Source organism: Lemur catta, chromosome 4 (genome assembly GCF_020740605.2).
Source record: "Lemur catta isolate mLemCat1 chromosome 4, mLemCat1.pri, whole genome shotgun sequence".
NCBI classification, from domain to species: Eukaryota; Metazoa; Chordata; class Mammalia; order Primates; family Lemuridae; genus Lemur; species Lemur catta.
The window spans coordinates 42,204,669-42,228,629 of NC_059131.1; the positions used below are offsets into that span (position 1 = coordinate 42,204,669).

Sequence of the window (23,961 nt, forward strand, 5' to 3'; positions counted from 1 at the left end):
GTGGTACCTGATTGGTACCATGTCTTCCCATGGAGCTCAATTCAGAGAGGATTTGGTTCACTTGATAACCACTCTTAAGCATACACTTGAAGGAAGTTTATTAAACTCTGATTATTACATTCAGTGATACGCTAATAATTAGCAATTCCCTTTTACCAACCATATTGCTAGGCTTTATACTCGGAGATTTCTAGTTGGAGGCATCCTTAAATAAGGATTCCTATTTCTGTAGCACTTTGACAGTTTGTTCTAATGCATATTAACACTTGGTAAGACAGCTTAGGTACCTTTGGACCAGTAGTGGCAATCTCTGCCTTCCATAAAGCAAAACATCATTTACATTTTTAATGTATCTTAAAATCCTGGATCCCAAGAAGTCTTAGCTGGAACGTGCTTTTCTTCATAACAAACAATTTGATCTCCCACTTTAAATTCTATCTTTTCTTCATCTAAACCGAGACCACAATCCATTCCAGTTTTGATGACTGAAACGTCATCTTTATGGTGTTTCAGTGAGGTTAACAAGCCTTAAAGAAAAAGTGAAGTTAGTATAGTCAGCAAATAATGAGTACTAAATGCTAAGTATGCTGTTAACAAGGAAATTTACAGTAAATTCTTAAGAATTTTATGGTCATGTTAATGATGGGACTAAATACTAGGGAACCCCAAAAGTATAAAGTTTGCTGTAAACATTTGACTTGTAACCAAAGATCCTAAATCTCCCACTTCAAAGGTAGGCTAAGACTTTTTGCACAGGATGGTATTGTATTCAGGACTTGAATGGGAAAAGCCAATATAAACGTAGGCAAAAGGTCCAGTTACAAAAGGATGGGAGTAAGGAAATACACGGTATAGATTAAGTGTAGGAGATAAGGCTGGAAAGGCAGTTTGGTGCCAATTTTTTAAAGCTTCGAAAATCCAACCAGGGAACTGCTAATCCTGGAGGAGTCATCAGAATCAGTAGGGACGAAGCCCACCAACTACAGACTGGTTATGAATTATAATAGCAATAAGAAATGGCATGAAGTGGGATCACGGGAGTGAAAGATGAGCAGATTTGAGATGGTTATGCAATCAACAGGTTTTGGTGATTATACTATAGAAATAGATTTTGATGTTGCTTACCCTTCCAAATAACATGTCCATTACGGATTAATTTAAATTTTTTTTGTTTTTCTAACTGTCCCTTTTGGACTCTGCAGCCAGCCACAGGAAGTTTTTTCTTCCCTTCTGTTATAGAGAAGGTAGCTAGTATAGAAGCCTCACCTTTAAGAAGAAGAGAACTTAATTAATGTGCAGAAACCTAAATATTCTGAGAAATACATAATTTCTGACATTCTACAGTACAAGAATTAAAGGTGTGAGGAAAATGTGAACTCATGCACAGGAAGATGTCCTGGATTCTTTGACTCCACCAACTTAATTTTTTTTTTTTTGAGACAGTCTTGCTCTGTTGCCCGGGCTAGAGTGCCATGGCGTCAGCCTAGCTCACAGCAACCTCGAACTCACTGGCTCAAGCAATCCTGTCTCAGCCTCCTGAGTAGCTGGGACTACAGGCATGCACCACCATGCCCAGCTAATTTTTTCTATATATATTTTTGGTTGTCCAGCTAATTTTTTTCTATTTTTAGTAAAGATGGGGTCTCGCTCTTGCTCAGGCTGGTCTCAAACTCCTGACCTTGAGTGATCTTCCCGCCTTGGCCTCCCAGAGTGCTAGGATTACAGGCGTGAGCCACCGCACCCAGCCTATTTCACTGAATTTTCAGTGGAAAACGTATTTCCCCTAAACTTTGCTTTCAAGTGCTGTTTATAGCATCTAAGATATGAATGTTTAAAAGTAACAATCAGTGAACACTCACCTATTGGGTGTTCTTCCACAGTGCAGGGCAATCTGCTGCTCAGTTCCTCCTGCAAGTCTTCAATAAGACGGTAAATGATTTTGTGAAGTTTAATTTTTACTTCTTTTTTTGCAGCAGACTGCTGGATAACATTGCTTGCATTCACATTAAAGCCATATATAACACCTGGCAAGGAGAAATATAGTCCATAAAGTAACACAAAGATTATATTATAATCATTTATTTGTCTTTCAAGCAGACACTCAAATCTAAATGGTTTTATTTCAATGTAAATTAAACAGGAATAGCAATTAGGGGAGATAAGAAATTCTATGATTTTTTTCCTCATCAAAACTAATAAATTTTCAAATTAAAGAGAATTTTATATATATTGTATTGTGGCTTGTTTAACAAGGAAAATTTCTTTATGATTTTAAATCATTACCTTACCAAAAAACATTATTTTTAAGTGCCCATAAAGTACAAGGCCATATGCTAAACAAAACTTTGATTTTTATACCAGAGGAATAAGAAAACTGGCCAGGCACAGTGGCTTACACCTGTAATCCCAGTACTTTGGGAGGCCAAGGAAGTAGGATCGTTTGAGATCGGCCTGAGCAACATAGTGAGACCCTGTCTATAACAAAAACAAAAAAACATTAGGTGAGCATGGTGGCTCATGCCTGTAGTCCTAGCTACTTGGGAGGCTAAGGTAGGAGGATTGCAACAGAGTAAAACCCTGTCTCTAAAAAAAAAAGAGAAAACAAAGACTGATAAGGGCTGAAGTATTATTGCTTTATTTTCATAACAATTCTATTAAGAAATTATAATCTTACTGGCTACAATTTTGGCAATTTACACTTAGGCAGTCAGACGGCCAAAAGATGCTCAAAAATAGTGACTTAAAGTGGTGTGGGAGGATATAGTGACTTAATTAGTAAAGTTCAAGAGTTATTTTAAGAAGTAAAAGAAGTTTCATGGAGCTGATCACTTTACCAAAGAACAAATAATGTATTTAACTGCAAATCCTTTGGGAGGAGAAAAAAAACAAAAGCAAAACACTCTTGCCTTAAACAAAATGAATGAAAAAAATTAACTCAGTTTAATCAAACACAACCACCGCGAAAGTCTTATCATTAAGAAATCATTGGGTGGGGGGAGAAGGTGGGCAAGGGCAGTATACATAACCTAAACATTTGTACCCCCATAATATGCTGAAATAAAAAAAAAAGTAAAAAAAAAATAAAAAGAAATCATTCAATACTCTGACTACATCACATAGCACAGTGTTAGGCCAGTCAGTGCCTAACAAATACTTTGAATTAATCAGCATTACTGAAAATACCTTTTCAGTAATAGAGGTGACATCTAATTCTAATCAAGTCAGGTTATTAAGTACTTCCTTTCTAAATGATTCATGAATCACTCAATAATGTTGGCACTTTACCAAGTATAAGACCTAGTTAAAGTGACAGTCATGAGTCCCCTTTTTGTGTATCATAAGTTTGACTAATAAACATAGTGCCCCGCCTTCTAAGCATTTAAAGCTAAAAGGAGCTTTTGATCTAAAAAGATATGATTTATAAAGTTATCAATTAACTAAAATAGGTAGCCAAAACTAAAAGATGAAGGAAAGTACTGAAGAGGCTGATTACAGTGCTAGAAGCATTCAGAAGTCTAAAATAAAGAAAGTTACAGAGAACCAAGCTTGGTTTGGGTAGGGAATTGGGAGGAAGGGGAGAGGGGGCAGTAACGCTGCTTAAAAAAAAGATCAAGAGGCCAGGCGCGGTGGCTCACGCCTGTAATCCTAGCACTCTGGGAGGCCGAGGCGGGTGGATTGCTTGAGCTCAGGAGTTCGAGGCCAGCCTGAGCAAGAGCGAGACCCCGTCTCTAGTAAAAATAGAAAGAAATTATCTGGACAACTAAAATATATATATATAGAAAAAAATTAGCCGGGCATGGTGGCACATGCCTGTAGTCCCAGCTACTCGGGAGGCTGAGGCAGTAGGATCGCTTAAGGCCAGGAGTTTGAGGTTGCTGTGAGCTAGGCTGACGCCACGGCACTCACTCTAGCCCGGGCAACAAAGCGAGACTCTGTCTCAAACAAACAAAAAAAAAAAGATCAAGTAACACTACTAGATCTTGAAATAGTTCCCCAAGGTTGCAGTACAGCACCACAAGTGGAGTTATGGTGGCAATACTGCACATCCTGTTGGTCTCAGTTGCTAGCTGGGCGTGGACTGGGCAGGAAGAGTGATGCTGATGCAAGTAAATGTCAGGTGTGACAAACCAAGCAATAAAAGATAGAAGCAAATGGTTCACAGGGTGATCCAGAACACAGTTTGACAAATAAGAAATGAATCCTTACCGTTAAATGTTTCAGCAAGGTTAACATCATTTTCACTAATATCACCTACTCCAAAATGTACTAATTCCAGTTCACACTCGTGTGAAGCATCATAGGTATCCATAATGTTTAAGAGGGTCTCCACCGAGCCATCGACATCACCTAAATACAGCAAAGGTTTAAAATCCTTGGTTTTAAGAGTTAGGCATCAGCAAATACAAAAAAGACAATAATCTATTTAAAAACCACGATAGGAAAAGCATTTACTACTAAATCTACTTTTATTTAGGCTTAGCATTATAAATATCTCCTTGACTTAATAAAGTATAATGAGCCCAATATACATTTACAACAAAATCAGCAAGAAATATGTTGACTAAGAAAATCTGTCCCAAAATACTGAAATAATTTTCACTTAAATTTAAGGGCCCAAACCAATTATGAGAATAAAGAAATATATATATTCAAAGAATGAGTTGTAAAGTAAAATCTTTTAAAAAGGCACCTTTAATTATTACAGGAAGTGTATTTGAATCTCTTTCTAGTTTCTCTTTTGGCTTTAAGGGTTTTTGTTCTTTTCTTTCTAGATACTCTTTAAATGATCTCTCCTTCCAGTGCAAAGAGCCATACTTCTCACGGGCTTTCCGATGTGCTTCTTGGTGTTCCTTTCGCTTTTCTTCTATTACTTTGAGATCCTCTTTATTTTTCTCCTGTTCTTGCTCATATTTCCTCCAGTCAACAACTTCACGTGCCCTTGGCTTTATAGGGGAAAAACTGGCATTATTTAATGAAACAGACAGCAATAACTGCTAGGCAAAGGCTTTGTGTTTCCCCCTCTTATGAAATTAGCTTAACTCATGTATGAAACCACTAATTTTGTGAGTTTTAAGAAATGTGTAGAATTTTAATTTGGGACATTGTATATAATTGAAATGATTTAATTAAAAAATCTTAGCTCAAATTTTAAAAAATAATTCTGTAGTCTCATTCTAAAATGATACAACTGGCCCCCTCACAGCCGCTTATAATCTAGAATTGTTAACATTAACACATTTCTGTGGAGAACATTACAAATTGACATTTTAAATCATTATATTATATCTAATATATAGGAATTTAGCTTGATGTACCTCAGATTCTACTTCAAGAATTTCATCCCCTGCAGAAGGAAGGTCTCTCCAGCCTATAATTCCCACTGGCATGCTGGGATAGGCCTCATTGATTGTTTTTCCATTTTCATCAAATATTAACCGTACTTTTGCCCAACTCTTTCCAGCAACCAGAACTGAGCCTTTTCTCAAAGTTCCTCTTTGAATTATAGCTGTAGTAACAGGACTAGAATGAAAATAAAAGTATATATTTTTAATGCCATAATCAGGATATAGTTGTACTTTCTTAAGTAGAGCTAAGATATCTTTATGAGGTTTAAATACATATAAACATATGTATACACAGGGTTAATTCTACCACTTCTTAACTTCTTAAACATATTATAAAAACATTTCAAAGCCAGCACAGTGGTGCGCATCTGTAGTCCCACCTACTCAGGAGGATCACTTGAGCCCAGGAGTTGAAGGCCAGCCTGGATAATATAGCAAGGCCCCCATCTCTAAAAAAAGAAAATTTCTTCACAACAGCCAAGAGGTAGTAGCAACCCAACTGTCCATAATCAGATGAATGGACCTTTCATCCAAAGAAAATGTGGTATAAACATATAAGGGCATATTATGCAGCCCTAAAAAAGAAGGAAATCCTATCGTATGCTACAACATGGATAAAATTCTAGGACATTATGCTAAGTAAAATAAGCCAGTCACAAAAGGACAAATATTATATGAAGTATCTAAAGTAGTCAAAATCATAAAAATAGAAAATAGGTAGTTGCCAAGGGCTAGGGAGAGGGGTAAAGGGAATTAGTGTTTAATAGGTATGAAGTTTCAGTTTTATAAGATGAAAAATTTCTAGAGATCTGCTGCACACTAATGTGAATATATTTAACACTACTGATCGGCATACTTAAATGTGGTTAACATAGTAATTTTTGGGTTTTTTTAGAGATGGGTCTCACTATGTTGCCCAGGCTGGTCTCAAACTCTCGGACTGAAGCAATCCTCCTACCTCAGCCTCCCAAGTGGCTGGGATTACAGGCTCAGTTCACTGTGCCCTTAACATGGTGAATTTAATGTTACATGTTTCTCATCACAATTAAAAAAAAAGGCAAAAACCAAAAAACAGTTCTGGTAAAGTTATGCTAAGAGAAGGAGCAGGGAACAGAATGTTCTGAGAGAATCCTAATCCACTTTCTATCGTACTCTCCATGTCAGCTAAGAAATTGCTCACATTTGTTACAGAGTATAAAGCTATGAGAAAACCTCTCCTGCTGATAGGTAGGAAAATTCAACAAGAGAACACCATTTCAAAGACCTTCCTAAATAGTGTATTAATGATTGAGGTCATAAAAAATTTACAAACCCTAAAATGCAACTATTGGTATTTCATTCCAATTTATGTTATCTATGAAGCTTTACCAATGCAGTCAAGTCAGTGGGGGAAAAAAATCAAACAAATTGAACGAACTACTTAAGTCATCCAAATAGACTACTAGATGTATACAGATAGTTGCTATGGTCTATTGATAATAAGTAAATTTTTGTGTCCTCTGTGTTAGTACAATAAAATACTTTTCAAAAATAAATGCTTTGAAAATATTGTTCATGAACTAACAATAACATGCAATAAAAATGTTATTATGTAATCAGGTCACAAAAACCATAGAACAAAATTATTAAAAAGCAAGCATTTTAACAGTCCTACCCTCTTCCTTTGTCTGTGAACGACTCTATTACTGTTCCTTCCACTGGACCAGTGGGATCTGCTTTCAATTCTAACATTTCTGCGAGAGCAATTGTTGCTTCTGCCAAAGCCATCAGATTGTCACCCTTTAATAACAAAGGTTGTTAATATACATTAATAAATATTATCTGTAAATGTAAATACCAGGGTCAGAAAGTCAAATTATCCTTGACAGTTATATTATACTTTTCTCTTTAAGTATTAAAGGCATGAATTACCCAATTGAACAAAGAAATGAAGGAAGGATAAGAAGGAGAGGAAAAGAAAAGAAGGGGAAGGAAGGAAGGATGGAAGGAAAGAAGGAAGGACGGTAAGAAGGAGGGAAGAAAGGAAGGAGGGAAGGAATGAAGGGAGAGAGGAAGGGAGAGAGGGATCAATCATCAAGAAAACCTAACCCAGGGACAGATCTTACAAGGAACAAGTGGCTGTTTTTTTTAAAAGGATGGCTACTGGTCAGGCTTGTTAATACCCTTTCATAAACACGTGCTCCATTCATTTTCTTTCTCCTCCATCTGTCTCTACAATTCTGTTTTCTTCCTTGCACTAACTTTCTTTTTTCTCCCCTAGAATTTCAATGCTTTTATTCCACAGAGCCCGTCAGAACTAAAACAAGTGAATCCAGAGGAGACTTTAGACAATATTATAAAAGGGATGTCTTTTGAAAGCCAAACTTGCAAACTTGCAACTCTCAGATGGCCAGAGGTTAGTAATTCAATCTATGAATCCAAACCAATCTATCTCTTTCAGATTCTTGCTATCTGCTTTTTTAAAAACAATATATGATAGCTCTCACAAACTTTATTAATGATGCTACTTTACGTTTGAAATTCTATCCAACTGAACAAGCAGTTACATCTATTATTTCATTTGATCCACTCAAGAATCCTGTAAAGTAAGCAAATCAAACATTACTTACCCTTATTAAATAAATGAGAGAAAAAGCACTTAGACCCAGGCTCTAAGCCATTCCTGCAACCACCCAGCTATGCAGCCTTGAAAAATCCCTTCACCTTCCCAGATCTCCTTTCTTCAACCATAAAATGAAGGAGCTAGAGTAGATGATTCTTCTACCTTTCATGATCTATGCTCGCTATGCTCTCTAGGGCTCCAAGATCACACAGCTGATTGACTGGTGATAGAACTAGAACTGATGGGCAAGGGATTTTTCCACTCTCCGTGTCAGCTAAGGGATTGCTCACAGTTGTTACGGTGTATAAAGCAATAGGCAACTGTAAAAAAAAACTGATTAAATATTCTGCTTATCCACCCTCTTATTGCTAGTATTTATTCCAGTTTACCAAAGGCTGCTCCAAAAAGCAGAGCTGGAGTTGTTTCTTTGCATGAGTAATCCTCTATATCTTGGAAAAGAAGCCTCATCTTACTTCCCTGGCACTCTCTTCCACTTTGCTCCATTCTCTAGGAATCATCTCTGCCATGCTTCCAAATATGCCTAAGCAGCTTTACATCTATCTACTCCTCTGACGGTACCCGGGCAGAAAAGATGGTCAAACCTTCAAATATTTGAATCTTATTGTAGTAAGTTTGCCATCTGGCTTTCAGAGTATAATAACAATTGAGCTATTATGAAAAGATAACAAAGTAAGGTAGTATTTTATGAATTTCAGAGGAAAAGAGGCACAGTTCTACTATTAATAGAGACACAATTTCTAAGCATCTTTGAGGTAATAAATTTAGGAAAAGTAAAGATGAAATGACATTTAATTAGAGGAATGTGGTTAAAGTACAGCACCATCCCTTCAGTGAATGATCAGGAAAAAAAAGATCTGTATTATATTAATAACTAAACTGTGAAATATGATACATACGGATAAAAAAGGAAATTGTTACTTAGCAACAACCTTTGTAGGATAAGAGAATTGGAAAATGCTGATCTGAGTCAAGTACTGAGCCTCTATGGTATTTTTCAATCCAGGAAAGAATAATTGGTAATTTTAAAGAAAATGGAATTCATCATAAATAACATAAAACTTATAGCAATTTCACCCATAGAAACATTCAGTTAATCAATTAACAAAATCAAGCTAAATTTAATCTTTGTATCAGTGAAATTCTTGTTTAAATCTCTCTTAAATGCCCTAAGGCCTATTTCCATTGTTTTTTGCTTATAAAAGTCATGAAATACAAGCACTTTTCATTACCAACTGGATTTCATTTCTCCTTAAAACAGTCTTTAGCCTACTGTTACTCTATCCCCACATCACTCACCATTTATTCTCCTCATTCTAAGTATCTCATAATAAAAGCATTAGGTTTAGCTCCAACTCCCCACTGATCAGCTATATAACTGAACTGGTGACTAACCTCTCTGAGCCTAATTCCTAATATGCCACACCAGGATAATGGTAACATCTTGGCCTAGTTCCCACAGAATTTTTTTTAAAACAACACAAATTAGGTATGTCAAAATGTTTCTTAGGTATAATGCAGAGTGTGCATTATGTATAGCGTTCCCGTCAGAGCACATTCGTCTCTGAGGTGCCCGCATTTACCGTAAGTGCAGAGACATGCACTGCTTGAACATCACCTCCATGATCTTCACACACCACATCATAAGCCAGCAGCTCTTTTTTCACTTTTTCAGGATCAGCCTCAGCTTTGTCACATTTGTTTATGGCAAGGACAATAGGAACTGAAAGACACAGAGTTAAGAAGAGTACAAATCATGACACCTTCAAGTCCAGGTATTCACGGTGAAAAACACCAACCTGTTCTGGCTTTCTCTTTACTCAGTGGATGCACTTATCTAACAAAAGGCCTAACAAAGCCAGGTGTGGTGGTGCCCACCTGTAGTCCCAGCTATGGGGAGGCTGAGCAGGATTAGGGGGCTGGGGGTGGTGGTGGGGAATTGCTTGAGCCCAGAAATTCAAGTCCAGCCTGGGCAACACAGCAAGATCCTGTCTCTTAAAAAAAAAAAAAAAAAAAAAAGACCTAACAGACCCACTTTAGAGTCACACCACCTTACTCTCCTCTCTACATGTAAAGAAGAAATCCAGATGTGAGACGTTAAGACTAAAATTAGGCTGGGCACAGTGGCTCATGCCTGTAATCCCAGCACTTTGAGAAGCCAAGGCAGGAGGGTCACTTGAGGCCTGGAGTTTGAGACCAGCCTGGGCAACATAGAGAGACACCATCTCCACAAAAAAAAAAAAAAAAAAAAAATTAAAAAATTAGCCAGGCATGGGGCTGTACACCTGTAGTCCTAGCTGCTTGGGAGGCTGAGCCAGGAGAATTCCTTAAGCCCAGAAGTTTGAGGCTGCAGTTGAGCTATGATAGTGCCATTGCATTCCACCCTGGGCAACAGAGCAAGACCTTTTCCCTAAAAAACAAAAACAAATTAAAAAAAATTTTTTAAAACCCTGTAATTATAAGCAGATTCTGAATTAAAAGGCATCTGAGAGAAAAATGTCTATCCATAAACATAAAAGCAAGATCAGTAATTTACATCGGAGATCATCTCCAGGAAAAAAAATCATGAGAAGATTCTAATTCAATACTACTAGATCATTTGCCTCTTCTTTCTAGGCTTTATTAAGTCATTGTTAAAACTCAACATCTCATCCTCGGTTGAAACTAAGTATCACTATTGCAAATTGTCTTTTAGGATTTACAGCAACTCTTTATTCATACACCTAGCTCACTGACCAACACAAAACAGGCTCTCAATAAATGCTTTTTGTTGTTGTTTTGTTTTGTTTTTTGACATAGGCTTTCACTCTGTTGCCCAGGCTGGAGTGCAGTGGTACTATCATAGCTCATTGTAACCTCCAACTCCTGGGCTCAGGTGATCCTCCCACCTCAGCCTCCCCATAGCTGGGACTAAAGGCACTACAATGCCTGGCTAATTTTTAAAAATTTTTTGTAGAGACAGGGTATCACTATGTTGCCTAGGCTAGTCTCAAACTCCTCAATACACCCACCTCAGCGTCCCGAAGTGCTAGGATTACAGTCGTCAGCCATTGCACCAGGCCTCAAAAAATGTTTACTTAATGAATGAACCAAATAATCTTATAATCTACTTGTCATTACTAGACATATTCTCTCTTTAGAGAAATCACAGAAAATTCTAGGAAATAATTCTCTGGTTGTATTTTACCATCTCTGCAATTTTCTCAGGTATCAAAGGAACAGAAATTGAAAAAGACACAAAACAGTTTTGTAATCCACAGCTTATTATGGTGGAAAAGTACAGTCCATGTTGATAAGTTGGAATTTAATGTGGACCAAAAGAATAGGTGTACAAAGCACGACATAATGAATTTATCCTATCTCAGCCAACTGCTTTGTTATGGGATCCCCAGCAAATTTATCCCTTTTTCCTTTTGCCATGTACTGCCTAAAAGCATTCCCCTATCTGCCATGTATTCCTTGGAATCATTAAGAACATAGTACATCACATAAAGGCAGTTTTGAGAAATTAAAAAGCAAAGTAACACCAGAATCTAGATGATCCAGATTATACATGCAGATTATACATGTTGCAAATTAGCTGTATAATTGTACATAACTGGGGAGAGTTCTGGCCACTCTGGGCCATAGTTTTTATGTTGTAAGATGGAAGAATTGGACTAGTTCAGTGATTCTTAGCCTTTTTTTTTCCTTGCTAACAAACCTAGGGGGAACACTCCATTAGTTACATTTTCTTTGTGTGGACAGATATAGGGTCATAACAGAATAAGAATGAATGTTCACAATATATGTATGTGTGGTGTTTACTATTACAATATTTAAATGAAGAAATAAGGGAGATGAAGGTCAAGTGATTTTCCAAAAGTTTCAATTTTATACCTTACATAAAATAAGAACTCATTTAAAACAGATGAAGGGAAAGTTTCTCTTTAGAGAAGAATTCCAAATAATAAATGAACTGAACTGAATATCACCACTATTCAACTCCTAATGAATCTAGGTGACAGGTACTTAGGAGTTCATTATTCTATTCTTTGTTTTCTATCTGTTTACATTTCCTATGAAAAAGTTTTTAAAAATGGTCACAGTAGAAGAAGGATTGTACTTGTGGTCACAAGTCCAAGCTGAATCCTGCTACACTCTTCCTATTAGTTAAGTTATAAGTCCGTGGGAAAACAATTTAACTGTCTTTGAGGTTTATCTGTAAAACAGGTAAAATAATCCTGAGATTGCTATGAAGATTAAATGAGCTACATGTAAATGGCCCCAGAACTGTGACTTTATATAGCAGATTCTTAAAAAAAACCCAGCAACTTCCTGATACATGTAAGTCAGCCACACAGTACCTTGAGCATCTTTCGCATGCTGAATAGATTCTATAGTCTGTTTCATCACCCCATCATCTGCAGCTACAACCAATATGACAATGTCAGTGACCTGAGCACCTCTGGCTCTCATTGCTGAGAAAGCAGCATGTCCTGGAGTATCAAGAAAAGTTATCTTTTCCCCAGAAGGCAAAGAAACTGTAGAAACAAAATCCAAGAAAACCAAGGACTCAAATATGTACCTCCTTAATATGAAGGAACATATGTGACATTATCAAACATAATCAATAATTCTTTAAAATAATTTTATCCCTTCCATTAATCTCAATCAGAACCACCCAAAGAATCATTTCACAATGAAAAGCGATAAAGTACTAGTTAGACCTTTAAGGTTTTCTTTTCATGTAAAAATTTCAAACTAAGACTTCATATTTCTAGAATATAACTACTTTCATAAACGTACCAACTGATACCTATTCTGGAGAGAGAACAGACCAACAGCTGTACAGGCAGCCACCCTGACATTAACAAACCACAGCTGCACAACTGCTGTGAGTCATAGAAAGGCAATTTAGTATACAGTTAGTAACTCAGGATTTGAATCCAACAACCCTGGGTTTAAATCCTGGCTTAGCCTCTTACTCTAGTTATGCACTTTGGGCAAGTTACTTAATCTGAAAAAGTCTCAGCCTCCTTATCTGTAAGTAGGAATATTAATACCTACCTCATGAGGCTGTTGTGAAGATAAAAATAATAAAGCACATGAGGTGTTCAGCACAGTGCTGGGCACATGCTAAGTGCTCAGTAAATGGTACTATTATTTAATTATTATTAGCAACATTATCACAACCTGCCATTGGAGGCTATTTAAACATAATTAATTAATCAGCAAAAAAAATTTTTAGGTTGATTAGATCAAAGAATGAGCTAGAATAAAAAAAGGTAACATAATTTTCTTCTTATAGAAAGTACAAAGTAACCTTTATTAACCACCTGTTCTATAATTCATCAAACCAATGGCTGTAAGTTTTAGCCTTTCCTTTTACTTTGAATTTGTATATTTCATATTATGACATTTGGTTTAAGAAAATATAAGTGAGGTTCCCAAGCACATTGTAAGGTAATTTGTGTTCATACCAAGAAAGGCACCAATGTGCTGAGTGATGCCTCCAACTTCCATTGCTGCCACTTGAGTTTTTCGAAGTTTGTCAAGTAACGTCGTTTTCCCATGATCAACATGGCCCATTATAGTAACAACTGGGGACCTTGGGGTTAATAAAGCTGGATCTGCCTGGGGCCTACAATTAATAGCAAAGGAGTTTCATTTCTTAAATATCAGAAACACTTTATAGCCTGTGAATTGGTTCACAGTTATCTCTGTGAGTTACCATTAACAATAAAACCCAATATTCAGCTTTGATTACAAATAACTATATTGCCCTCCTATGCATATGACTTATGACAGAATATTTCTTTTTTTTTTTTTCTTTTTTTTGGTCTGAGACAGAGTTGTACTCTGTTGCCTGGGCAAGTACCGTGGCATCAGCCTAGCTCACAGCAACCTCAAACTCCTGGGCTCAAGCAATCCTCCTGCCTCAGCCTCCTGAGTAGCTGGGACAACAGGCACATACCATTATGGCCAGCTAATTTTTGTATTTTTAGTAGAGACAGGGTCTTGCTCTTGCTCAGGCTGGTCTTGAACTTCTGAGCTCAAGCGATCCTCCCGCCTCAGCCTCTCAGAGTGCTAGGATTACAGGTGTAAGCCACCAAGCCCGGCTATGACAGAATATTTAATGACTGCCTACCAACAGTTGGCATCTTCATTACAATGATCAGAATTGAATCAAATTTTAAAATTCAGACCAGTGTATACACTCAACAAACTAAGAAAAATGACTCTTAGAGTTTTATAATAACCTGATTATATTTTCTGATGCTTTAAGCACTTCAAAGAAAAGTTTATTCTATACTAATACATCATTTTAATTATGAAAGAAATTTTAAGCCAATCTTCCATTAAAAAGTGTAAATAAAACTATGCAGTCTCCCTCCCCCAATATATATGGTTAAGTTTTACCTTCTTACAGCATCTTTATTTTCTCTGACTTTGTCCTTTTTTAATTTGCTCCATTTTAACTTCATCCCTGCCTTCTTTATCACTTCTTTGATCCAGACTTCATCTAAATGTGAGTCTGCTTCTAGTGAATCTATGTCAATAGCAGTGTTCAATAAAGCTTCATATACAAAATCTGGTTGGAATAAAATAAAACCTTTTAGGATGATGAATTAAATGCTCAAGAAAGTGATCTTTATTAACAAATGTCTATATAAACAGCACATTCAATGAAAGGAATAACTATGTAAACTGTTTCTCTTATGTTAACAAATCATGAAGATGCTAAAAAATTTTAATTCTTTAAAATATGCATTTATATTAACTGACATTTCTACATATTCATAAATATTAAAATATTTATATACCTTCTAAACCATCTGAATCATTAATAAAACATCAAATTACATATTGTATAAATTTAGTATTGAGTAGTTAATCACAGTATATTTCTTTGAAAACTTGTAGTCACATATGTCATGCATATACAAACGTGTGTATGTAAGTACAGCCCATTCTCATTATTTACAATAGTTATGTTCTCTGAGGAGAAATACAAGGTTGAGTTCCTGGAAGCCTCTAGCCACATTTTTCAAGTGATCAATACCTAATCTTGTTTTATGTGTTTCTGTTTAAAGGCATTTTTAAAAATAAATATCATTGATTCATTAATGTTGAACTCATGGCCCATAGTACTACAATTCATGCCTGAATGAGCTTATCTAAGACATGTATTTTCTCCGTAAGGCACATCACAGCCATCTTGTGCTTAGGAACACTAGGTAGCACTTCAGTACTATGGTTCGGGGCCATTTTAAACTATGAAATCACCAACAAAAAGCATAAAAATGTGAAAAATGTGGCGCTAAATAGATCACAAAAAGGATGCTTGTTTACAACATGTATAGTGCCACCTTGTTCAGCCATAGCTGGGAATACACACATAGGGCAATTCAAATTTTTCACCACTCTGCACATGTTCTATAATAATTGCAAAAGCAACCTGATTTTTGAGCTACAAATACATTTGAGTAGTTGAATTTGTAAATACAGAATCCATGAACAATGAGGATCAACTGTATGTACATACATGCATACATACACATATACACACAGTACGTATCTAAGAATACACACACCCACAGTTTATTTACTTGTTCACATATCTATTTAGGGTGTCCAAAAAGTCTTGAAATACAGGAAAAATATTTATTTTATTTTCATTTCATTTAATGTGCCTTGTTTTAATCTCAGTCCTATTTCCCTGTGGATAATAAATAAATATATCTGCGATAATAATGAAATAAGTAGTTTTATGTTTCCAGACTTTCAGTCACTCTATAAAAGTATATTTATTTTTATTTATTTTATTTCTACTTTTAAATTTTTTTATTTTTCTTTCTTTCTTTTTCTTTTTAAGACAAGGTCTTGTTCTGTTGCCCAGGCTGGAGTGCAGTGGTGCAATCATAGCTCACTGCAACTTCCAACTCCTGGACTCAAGCAATCTTCCTGCATCAGCCTCCCAAGTAGCTAGAACTACAGCCATGCGCCACCATGCCTGGCTAATTTTTTAATTTTTTTGTAGAGATGGGGTCTCGTTATGTTTCCCAGGCTGGTCTTAATCTCCTGGCCTCAAACAATCCTCCCATCTCAGCCTCCCAAAGTGCTGGGATTACAGGCATGAGCCACCATGCCCAGCCTAAAAATATATTTAAAGAATAGATATGAAAGAAAGGCATTTGAGGGTAAGGAGAACATTACACTAAAAGAACATCCTATTCAGTGGTGTGCTAGTAAATGTTTAACAGCTAGGCTCTCAAAAACAAATTCCCAATTTATAGTAATTCCCAATTCCCATGGTGCAAATATACCCCCCAGGGTTGATTTCATGCTACCAACATGCAGTCACTGAATGCAGAAATGGGAAGAGATGCAGGGGAGCACACTGCCGTGCAGTATTCCTGCCATACAGATATGATAGGTATATATAACCTCAAGAACATACACAATAGTAAAATGCAATAAAATTATTAGGAAGCGAATACAGTTTTGACGAGTTTTTACTATCTTTGTTTATGATTTAATTTTTAAAAATAGTTGTATTTAAGAACCAGTTCACATGATTCCTTAAAACTTAGAATGAGCTTACAAACTGATGCAAGCCAGCCTCATCAAGCTACTGATCATATTCCATAATAATGTCAAGAAACCATTTCCTATTTAACTCCCCACCACAACCTTTCTCACGAAAACACATTTTAAGAATGATATAACTCAAATTTTCTTTGTGCATATGCTTTCAGGGAACTATGAAACTCCTTTAAAACATAAAAATTATAACGAGTGGGGCCGGGCGCGGTGGCTCATGCCTGTAATCCTAGCACTCTGGGAGGCCGAGGCGGGCGGATTGTTTGAGCTCAGGAGTTCGAGACCAGCCTGAGCAAGAGCGAGACCCCATCTCTACTAAAAATAGAAAAGAAATTATACGGACAGCTAAAAACATATATATATATATATATGTATATATATATATATAGAAAAAATTAGCTGGGCGTGGTGGTGCATACCTGTAGTCCCAGCTACTCGGGAGGCTGAGGCAGTGGGATCACTTGAGCCCAGAAGTTTGAGATTGCTGTGAGCTAGGCTGATGCCACGGCACTCACTCTAGCCCGGGCAACAGAGTGAGACTCTGTCTTAAAAAAAAAAAAAAAAAAATTATAACAAGCGCAATGCTGTTGTAATAATGCTAAAAATTCCTAATAATCTAGTTACTACAGTTTTCTAATACATTATCCTGAATTTTTAAGTAGTTGTTTGTACATAAGGATAATCTTTTCCTCTGTGTATTAAGTGTATATGGTATTGACATACTATTTTATCTTTATCTACATAAATAAATATTTCCAGGTAGAAAAGTATCCAAAGCACTTTAATCAGAAATATTACATCATGCTATTTTAACTAATCCAGGGGAGGGGAAAAATATATACTCACATTGCTAATATATACAGTAGTTAAAAATAATTACCTCATGAAAACTATCTTTAATTCAGAAGAGATTTAAATATATTAATAATATTAAATAAACTTCAAATAGATAACTTTTATTTCAATCATAGCAAATCAGTTTGGGGTTTAAAGCACTGCTCCATGGGACTAAATTTATATATTAATTATTCTATTTATTTGGTGACACTAAGGAATTATTATGCTTATGGGTTCCTCTATGTGTGGGGAGGTAATGTTTTTTAAAAAAAAAAGGAATACTCATCTTTCGGAGATACATACTGAAGTATTTATGGATAAAAATGATATATTAGTAATTATCACTGCCTTATACATACATTTAAGCATATTCCATTCTTTCTGCTTTCATGTATGTCTGAAATACAATTGCCAATAATAAAAAGTTTAAAAATCTAGTCTATCATCAATGTTATTTACGAAATTGTATCAATACAGTTTCCCTTGCAAAAATTCAGAATGATGTAGCTATATCCATTTATTCCCCTACAGTTTTCTAATTATAAAGTGATCATGTAATCCAACAGCAAAGTTATAAAAATGTAAGATAGTATTCTAATTTTCTATTCTTTGTAGGGATGTACATGCACAAAGAGTGGTAACACTCTCAGGAAGGAAACACATTAATATTTTAGCTCTGCTATAATTTACAAAATAACAGTTCTTTCAAGATAATTTGTTAATAAGAGCGTGTGCTCTGGAGCTATACTGCCTGGGTTCAATTCCTGGCCCTACCACAAACTAGTTGTGAAATCACGGGCAATTATTTATCCTCTCCACGTCTCACTTTCTTGACCTATGATAGGGATACCTACCTAGAGGGCATTGCGAGAATTTTAAGAGTTAACTCTTATAAAGTACTGGTATATATTAACAGCTCAATACATGTGCATTATTATTATAATTCTTTCTTTTTTCCAAGAGTCTGCTTCATTTGTCACTTTACTTTGCTACAATAATAGGTTATTTCTTATATACTTAATGTCAGTTTATAATGAAAACTCAAATTTTGTTCCAACAATCCTAAATCAGTAATAAGTATATCAATGGCACAATGAAAGAATTAAGAAATGATAATTACATGCTCCTATAAATCACTACATATAAAAATAGTATTTCTCTTCTGGTGGGCAGGAAACAAAAAAGAGAAGAATAAAAAAAAATGGTATTATTAAAAGTTGTAGTTATAACTATAACTATTTCTCTGCTGGCCTTACAGATATTGTCAAAATAAGTAAAAAAAAGGAAATCAAAAAATTATTAAAAAAACAAAGGGAAAGTAAATGAGTATAAGCATAGCTCCTCAGTCCAAAAACATTCTCCGGATTTACTCTAATAGCAAACAAAATTTCTGAGAAAGAAAGGTCAATACAGATAAGAAAGTCTTTTCCACTTTTATTAAAAGTAAAATCTTGGCGAACCATATGTGGCAAAGAATCAAGAAACTAGGGTTTGTGACCTAAACTAAAAAAAGCTAAAATGACTTAATATCTTTTTAAAGTGCCAGTCTAGTTTTTACCCTCAAATGCCTTAATCTCACTGCAAATAAAATTCCAGGTCTTCCAAGTTCCCATATTTTTCCTTGTAAAATTATCTGGCTCACCAGTGTTTTTTTCCATTGCCCTGGCCAGCTCCTCAACAGTCATTCCAATCCATACTTCTATCTCCTTTTTTGATTTTCTTGAAGATAACTGAGATTTCCGTGGTCTTTCTTCCTATTAAAAAGTCAGAACATATACACAAGAAGAAAAACACTTAAGTGACAATTTACACCGTGAATATCTACCACAACCACAATCTACAAACACTCTCATAAGTAGCTAACCCTTAGACTAAAATAAAAAATCCTGCATCCATAATTCACTGTTCCTCACTAAATTCCAAGTAATCAAATCCATCAGCATTACCACACAACTAACCAGAACTTCCCTTCCTCACAAAGATCTATTGCCTGGAGTATAGCATTAAGTAATAATAAATATTGTATGAATGATAAAATACTCAAAATGGATTTCTACTCATGGTTCTTTGCACTTTCATCTCAGACCAAATAATACAGTAACTGATGAAATCTGTAACTACCTTCTTTGTTGCTAGAAGCCTATACTGAGATAAAGCAGCCCCGATGAGCATGTCTATCTGTAAGGGCCGGGCGTACAGCGGAGCTGCCCACACCGGGTAAGCAGATGAAAATCCATGCCTCCATTGTGCCAATGCTCTTCTCTGACCCAGGCTATGCAGCTGTCTACAAATAGTGTGAAATCGTAGCAAGTTCTCTAACTTCAGTAGCTTCTGGTTCATGTTCCTCCTAGAAAAAAGGTTTTAAAATACTTTGATTAATATTCAAATCAAGTTAGCAAATATTAATAATTGGATATTTACTACATGCAAAGCACTGTGCTAGGTACTAGAGTTACAACAGTGAGGAAAACTGGGTTCCTGCCCTGAAAGAGCTCACAGTTTAGTCAAAGAGATGGAATTCCATATCAAGGACTCCCTAGATATTAGCTATCATTATTGTTAATGTTACTACCATGATAGAACTGAAATACAATAACATTATAAAATGCTCTTTTTTCACCCTTGAAACATCAACTAACCAAATCACAGCTACACTGAAATTTTAAAGTACACATTTGAACTTATCACCTCTGTTAAACACCCTCCGATGGCTCTCCATTATTCTCAGTTTCATGCACAGCTTCATAACATGCTATATAAAGACTCATTATCTGACCTCTTCTAACATCTCACTTTATTTCTGACACTCTTGCACTCTCCCCACACCTACCTCCCAAGCTTTTGTTATTCTGATCCACATATAATCTCCAGTGGTTTGTCATCTCCCTTCTGAACCTTTGCATATGCTTCCTCTAGCTGGAATTGTCTTTCAACTCTTAACACTTTCCCCCGTCTCCCCACCTCATCCCCTAAAACAAGATGCTTTATAGTAGGAAGAAGCCACCCAATATTTATTGAATAATGCCTTTTGAATATTATTCCTGCAATGAAAGAAGAGTTTACTGACAGAAAACTCCAACAGAACTCATTAGTAATACAGTTATTTTCCTCCCAGAGTCCTCAACTTCTGCTGCTCTCAAGACTGCATTTCTATAGTTTTGCTTTTCAGTTTTTAAGGACAGGAACAACTAAAATAATGTAAGAAATACATACTTTCTCCCTAGGAAACACTTCCTAAATACCACATGCTAGGCATTGTGCTTGATGTTGTTCAGAGTTTAATAAGTCAGAGTTCCTTCCACAAAGAGTTCACTGCCTTTAAAGCTTTCCAATAAGATGATTCTCAGGTACTCCAGACACAGTGACTGATTACAACCTAGGATAGTATTTTCACTGTAACAATATGCAAAATTCTTTCTATAAATTGTAAAGTCATTTTAAGGGTTTTTAATAAGTGGAGAGTAAATTTCCAAGTAGTGGATATGGCCTTTTAGATTCTTCAGTATAAACTTTTACTCACTACTCAGAAATAATTTTAGTTAACATTTTAATATGTATCTTTTCAACCCTTTTCTTTGTGCTTGTATCTATTTTACTTATAAAAATAAAGTCATATTAAATTTTGTTTTATAACTTTTTCCATTAAAGAATATATTGTGAGTATTGTTTTATGTCATTAAATATTACAGTTGGCCCTCCACATCTGTGGGTTCCTCGTCCATGGATTCAACCAACTCTGCATTGAAAATATTAAGAAACAAAAAATGGGTGGTTCCATCTATATTGAACATGTAAATTTTTTTTTCTTGTCATTTTTCCCTAAACAATACAGGATAATAATTATTTACATAAAATTTACATTGTATTAGGTATTATAAGTCATCTAGAACTGATTTAAAGTGTACAGGATGTGTACATTTAAAGTATAGTATTTGCATGTAACCTACATGCAAATACTACACCATTTGACAGAAAAGACTTAAGCATCTGTAGATTTTGGTATGGGGAGGAATGGGATTCTTCAATGTTATAAAAAAAAAGAATAAAAATTATGGAATATTTCAATGTATTTACCTTAACCATATAAAACTACTTTGAACAAAATTCTAAACTTTTACAAAGCCTTAAAAATTTTTAATTATTTCTCTCAAAATATGGCATTTCCACAATATGCTTTCATTTTATATTTATATATATAACATGTATGAATATATTTGTATATATTATATATTATGTATATATAAATATATTTATATTTTCTGCTAGATAGTCTTTAAAATTATTCACAAATGATAATAGTTATTTGATGTGACCAAAGAAATTGAGACTCTAGACAGGCGAGCTTTGCTAGATAACTGGACATTAACTATCAAATGTTATATTTCAACCAATTTTCCCCAAATATATTTTACAGTCCTGACATAGTATACTGAATATTTTTTAAAAGAAAGAAAAGAAACAATAACTGAAATAGGCACAGTATTGTGAAGACAGTACCTGACTAGGCAACAAAAGAACCCTGGTTGGACACCCACATATGCCAGCAAGTGTTATCTTGATTGAGCAAGTTACTTGTTTCCTATGGGTCTCATTTCTCTGATGTCTATAAAAAGAAAGCGGAAGTGCTTGCTATCTGTCCTTTCTACTACCAGGCTATGAGGAGAAAATGGGACAATGTATATACGTTATCATTATCTATTTTAAAACCATATTACATGCTCTTTAGTGATGGCTTATCTACTTTGAGGATTCACTGCTTCTAAGTTTAAAATATTCACAAGTCACTACATTGTTTATTAATGGATAATTCTGAGGTTTTGTGTGCGTGTGTAACATAGCAAGCATTTTACCTTAAAAGATTTATTCAAGTAAAGATCAAAAGAAACATCTGGCTTAATTCCAAAGAAATAAACACATTAAGATTTAAAAATTCATTCAAGGCTGATCACAATGGCTCATGCTTCTAATCTTAGCACTTGGGAGGCCAAGGCGGGGGATCATTTGAGCCCAGCAGTTCGAGACCATCCTGGGCAACATGCCCTCGACTCTACAAAAAATTTAAAAATTAGCCAGGCGCTATGGCACACACCTGTAGTCCCAGCTCCTTGGGAGGCTGAGGCAGAAGGATCGCTTGAGCCAAGAGTTTGGGGCTGCAGTAAGCTCTGATTGCGTCACTGCACTCAAGCCTGGGTGACAACCTGACCCAGTCCAAAAAAAAAAAAAAAATCATTCAGTAGTAATCAAGCATTTACACACATTAAAGACTTCAAGAACGGCACATGTAAAAAAATCTTATTTAGGTGTGTGTCCCTGGACTAAGGAGTAAAAGAGTGCTCAAAAAACACAAGATTCATTAGGAAATTATTTTTAAATGAATCTGAAACCAGATTTGACAAGGACACAGATTTATGGAGTGGGAGAAAGGACTCTACAGGCTACCCAAAGCACAGAGATGTAACTGAGGCAGAAACACAGACACCAAATCTCAGACACGTCGGGGACAACAACCCAAATGTCAAAACTAGAAGGAACCTTAGTTGTTACTTATTCCAAACCTATCATTTTACAAAAAAGGAATCTGGAATCCAGAGGGGTTAAAAAGAACTCTCCAATGTCACACCGCTAATGAATGGCAGTCAGGACTAGAACCCAGGCTTTCTGGCTCCCAGTTCGGTGTTGTCTCGCCGCTAGGATATTCTTGTTAAGGAATCTGAAAAAAGGATACTGGAAATACGTTGTTGCATTAGTGGAAACGTCTGAAGAGTTGGAAGCTTCGGAACTTATCTGAAAGGTAAAAACAAGTCATTGTAGAAAAATTACGGATGTGGGGTGGCTTCGCCTCAAACCCGAGTCCGGAAAGCCGTGGGACCAGGGGCGGCTGGACAGGGGCCCGCACCCGCGGCCGCGCGCGGGGAGAGGAGGCAAGCCCGCGGCGACTGGGAGGACAATGCACATGCTTTCGTGAATGCCCAACGTGGGGACTAAAAGCACCTTAGAAGGGCTTCCAAATACGCAATGTTGAGGAATTCGCGTCATTTGTGCCACTGACACTTTAGGCCACACAATACACGCCACCCGGACGACCCTGGCTAAGGGACCCCACTCACTTAGCTCACACATAATGCCCCGTGTCCCTGGATTCTGAACCCGGGCGGAGATCACCTTCCGGACCGGGAGAACTGTCTGTCGCTCAGTGCATCCCCTAAATGGCTCCCGCCGGGCTTCCGGTCCCACCGGAAGAGGTTCTTCCCCGAATTCAGCTTAGCTGTAGTCGCCGCCAGTGGTGGGGATCTCTTGAGGTGCTCGCACCTGCGAGCCGCGGGGTAGGTGCTAGTTCACCCCGTGGCCTCCTCCTCGGTGTGCCGCGCGTGGTTAATCGCTTCTACAGGTACCTTCCATTTCTAGGAAGCAAATGATTAATACTTCTCTGGGGAGATGAGCAGCCTCGGTGCCTACACTCGAGGAAAAGTTAAACGGGGAAATGGTAGGTATGTGCTTCAAAGACACGTGTACCGAGCAGGAGGAAAAAAATGCAAGGGACAGTGGCGATAGGACCAGCCACTTCGTACTGTG

At 36.4% G+C, this 23,961-nt stretch overlaps 1 protein-coding gene across 9 annotated transcripts; it reads right to left on the bottom strand.

Moving 5' to 3' along the window:
• Positions 1-81: 81 nt before the first annotated feature.
• Positions 82-23,638, bottom strand: MTIF2 (mitochondrial translational initiation factor 2). Of its 9 annotated transcripts, XM_045549621.1 has the most exons (16): positions 23,496-23,634; positions 23,009-23,172; positions 21,886-21,991; positions 19,510-19,735; positions 19,031-19,142; positions 14,368-14,539; positions 13,428-13,588; positions 12,312-12,488; positions 9,549-9,688; positions 7,000-7,124; positions 5,316-5,520; positions 4,691-4,943; positions 4,207-4,347; positions 1,860-2,024; positions 1,126-1,266; positions 82-527 (listed from the first exon to the last, which is right to left on the bottom strand). In XM_045549621.1, exons 4-16 carry the CDS (start codon positions 19,726-19,728, stop codon positions 355-357), a joined length of 2,184 nt encoding a protein of 727 aa, XP_045405577.1. In that variant the 5' UTR covers positions 19,729-19,735; positions 21,886-21,991; positions 23,009-23,172; positions 23,496-23,634; the 3' UTR covers positions 82-354. The 9 variants fall into 9 exon arrangements, with proteins under 9 accessions (XP_045405577.1, XP_045405576.1, XP_045405583.1 ...); XM_045549620.1 differs by lacking the exon at positions 21,886-21,991; XM_045549627.1 differs by lacking the exons at positions 1,126-1,266; positions 21,886-21,991 and having other exon boundaries at positions 23,496-23,638.
• Positions 23,639-23,961: the final 323 nt, after the last annotated feature.

Excerpts from the sequence above, each read along its gene's own strand:
- MTIF2 (XM_045549623.1), bottom strand. The coding sequence starts at position 19,728 with ATGAACCAGAAGCTACTGAAGTTAGAGAACTTGCTACGATTTCACACT. Across the intron at positions 19,143-19,509 it reads GGCTTCTAGCAACAAAGAAG|GAAGAAAGACCACGGAAATC; the intron begins GTAGTTACAGAT and ends ACTTTTTAATAG. Across the intron at positions 5,521-6,999 it reads TTCACAGACAAAGGAAGAGG|TCCTGTTACTACAGCTATAA; the intron begins GTAGGACTGTTA and ends TTTTCATTCTAG.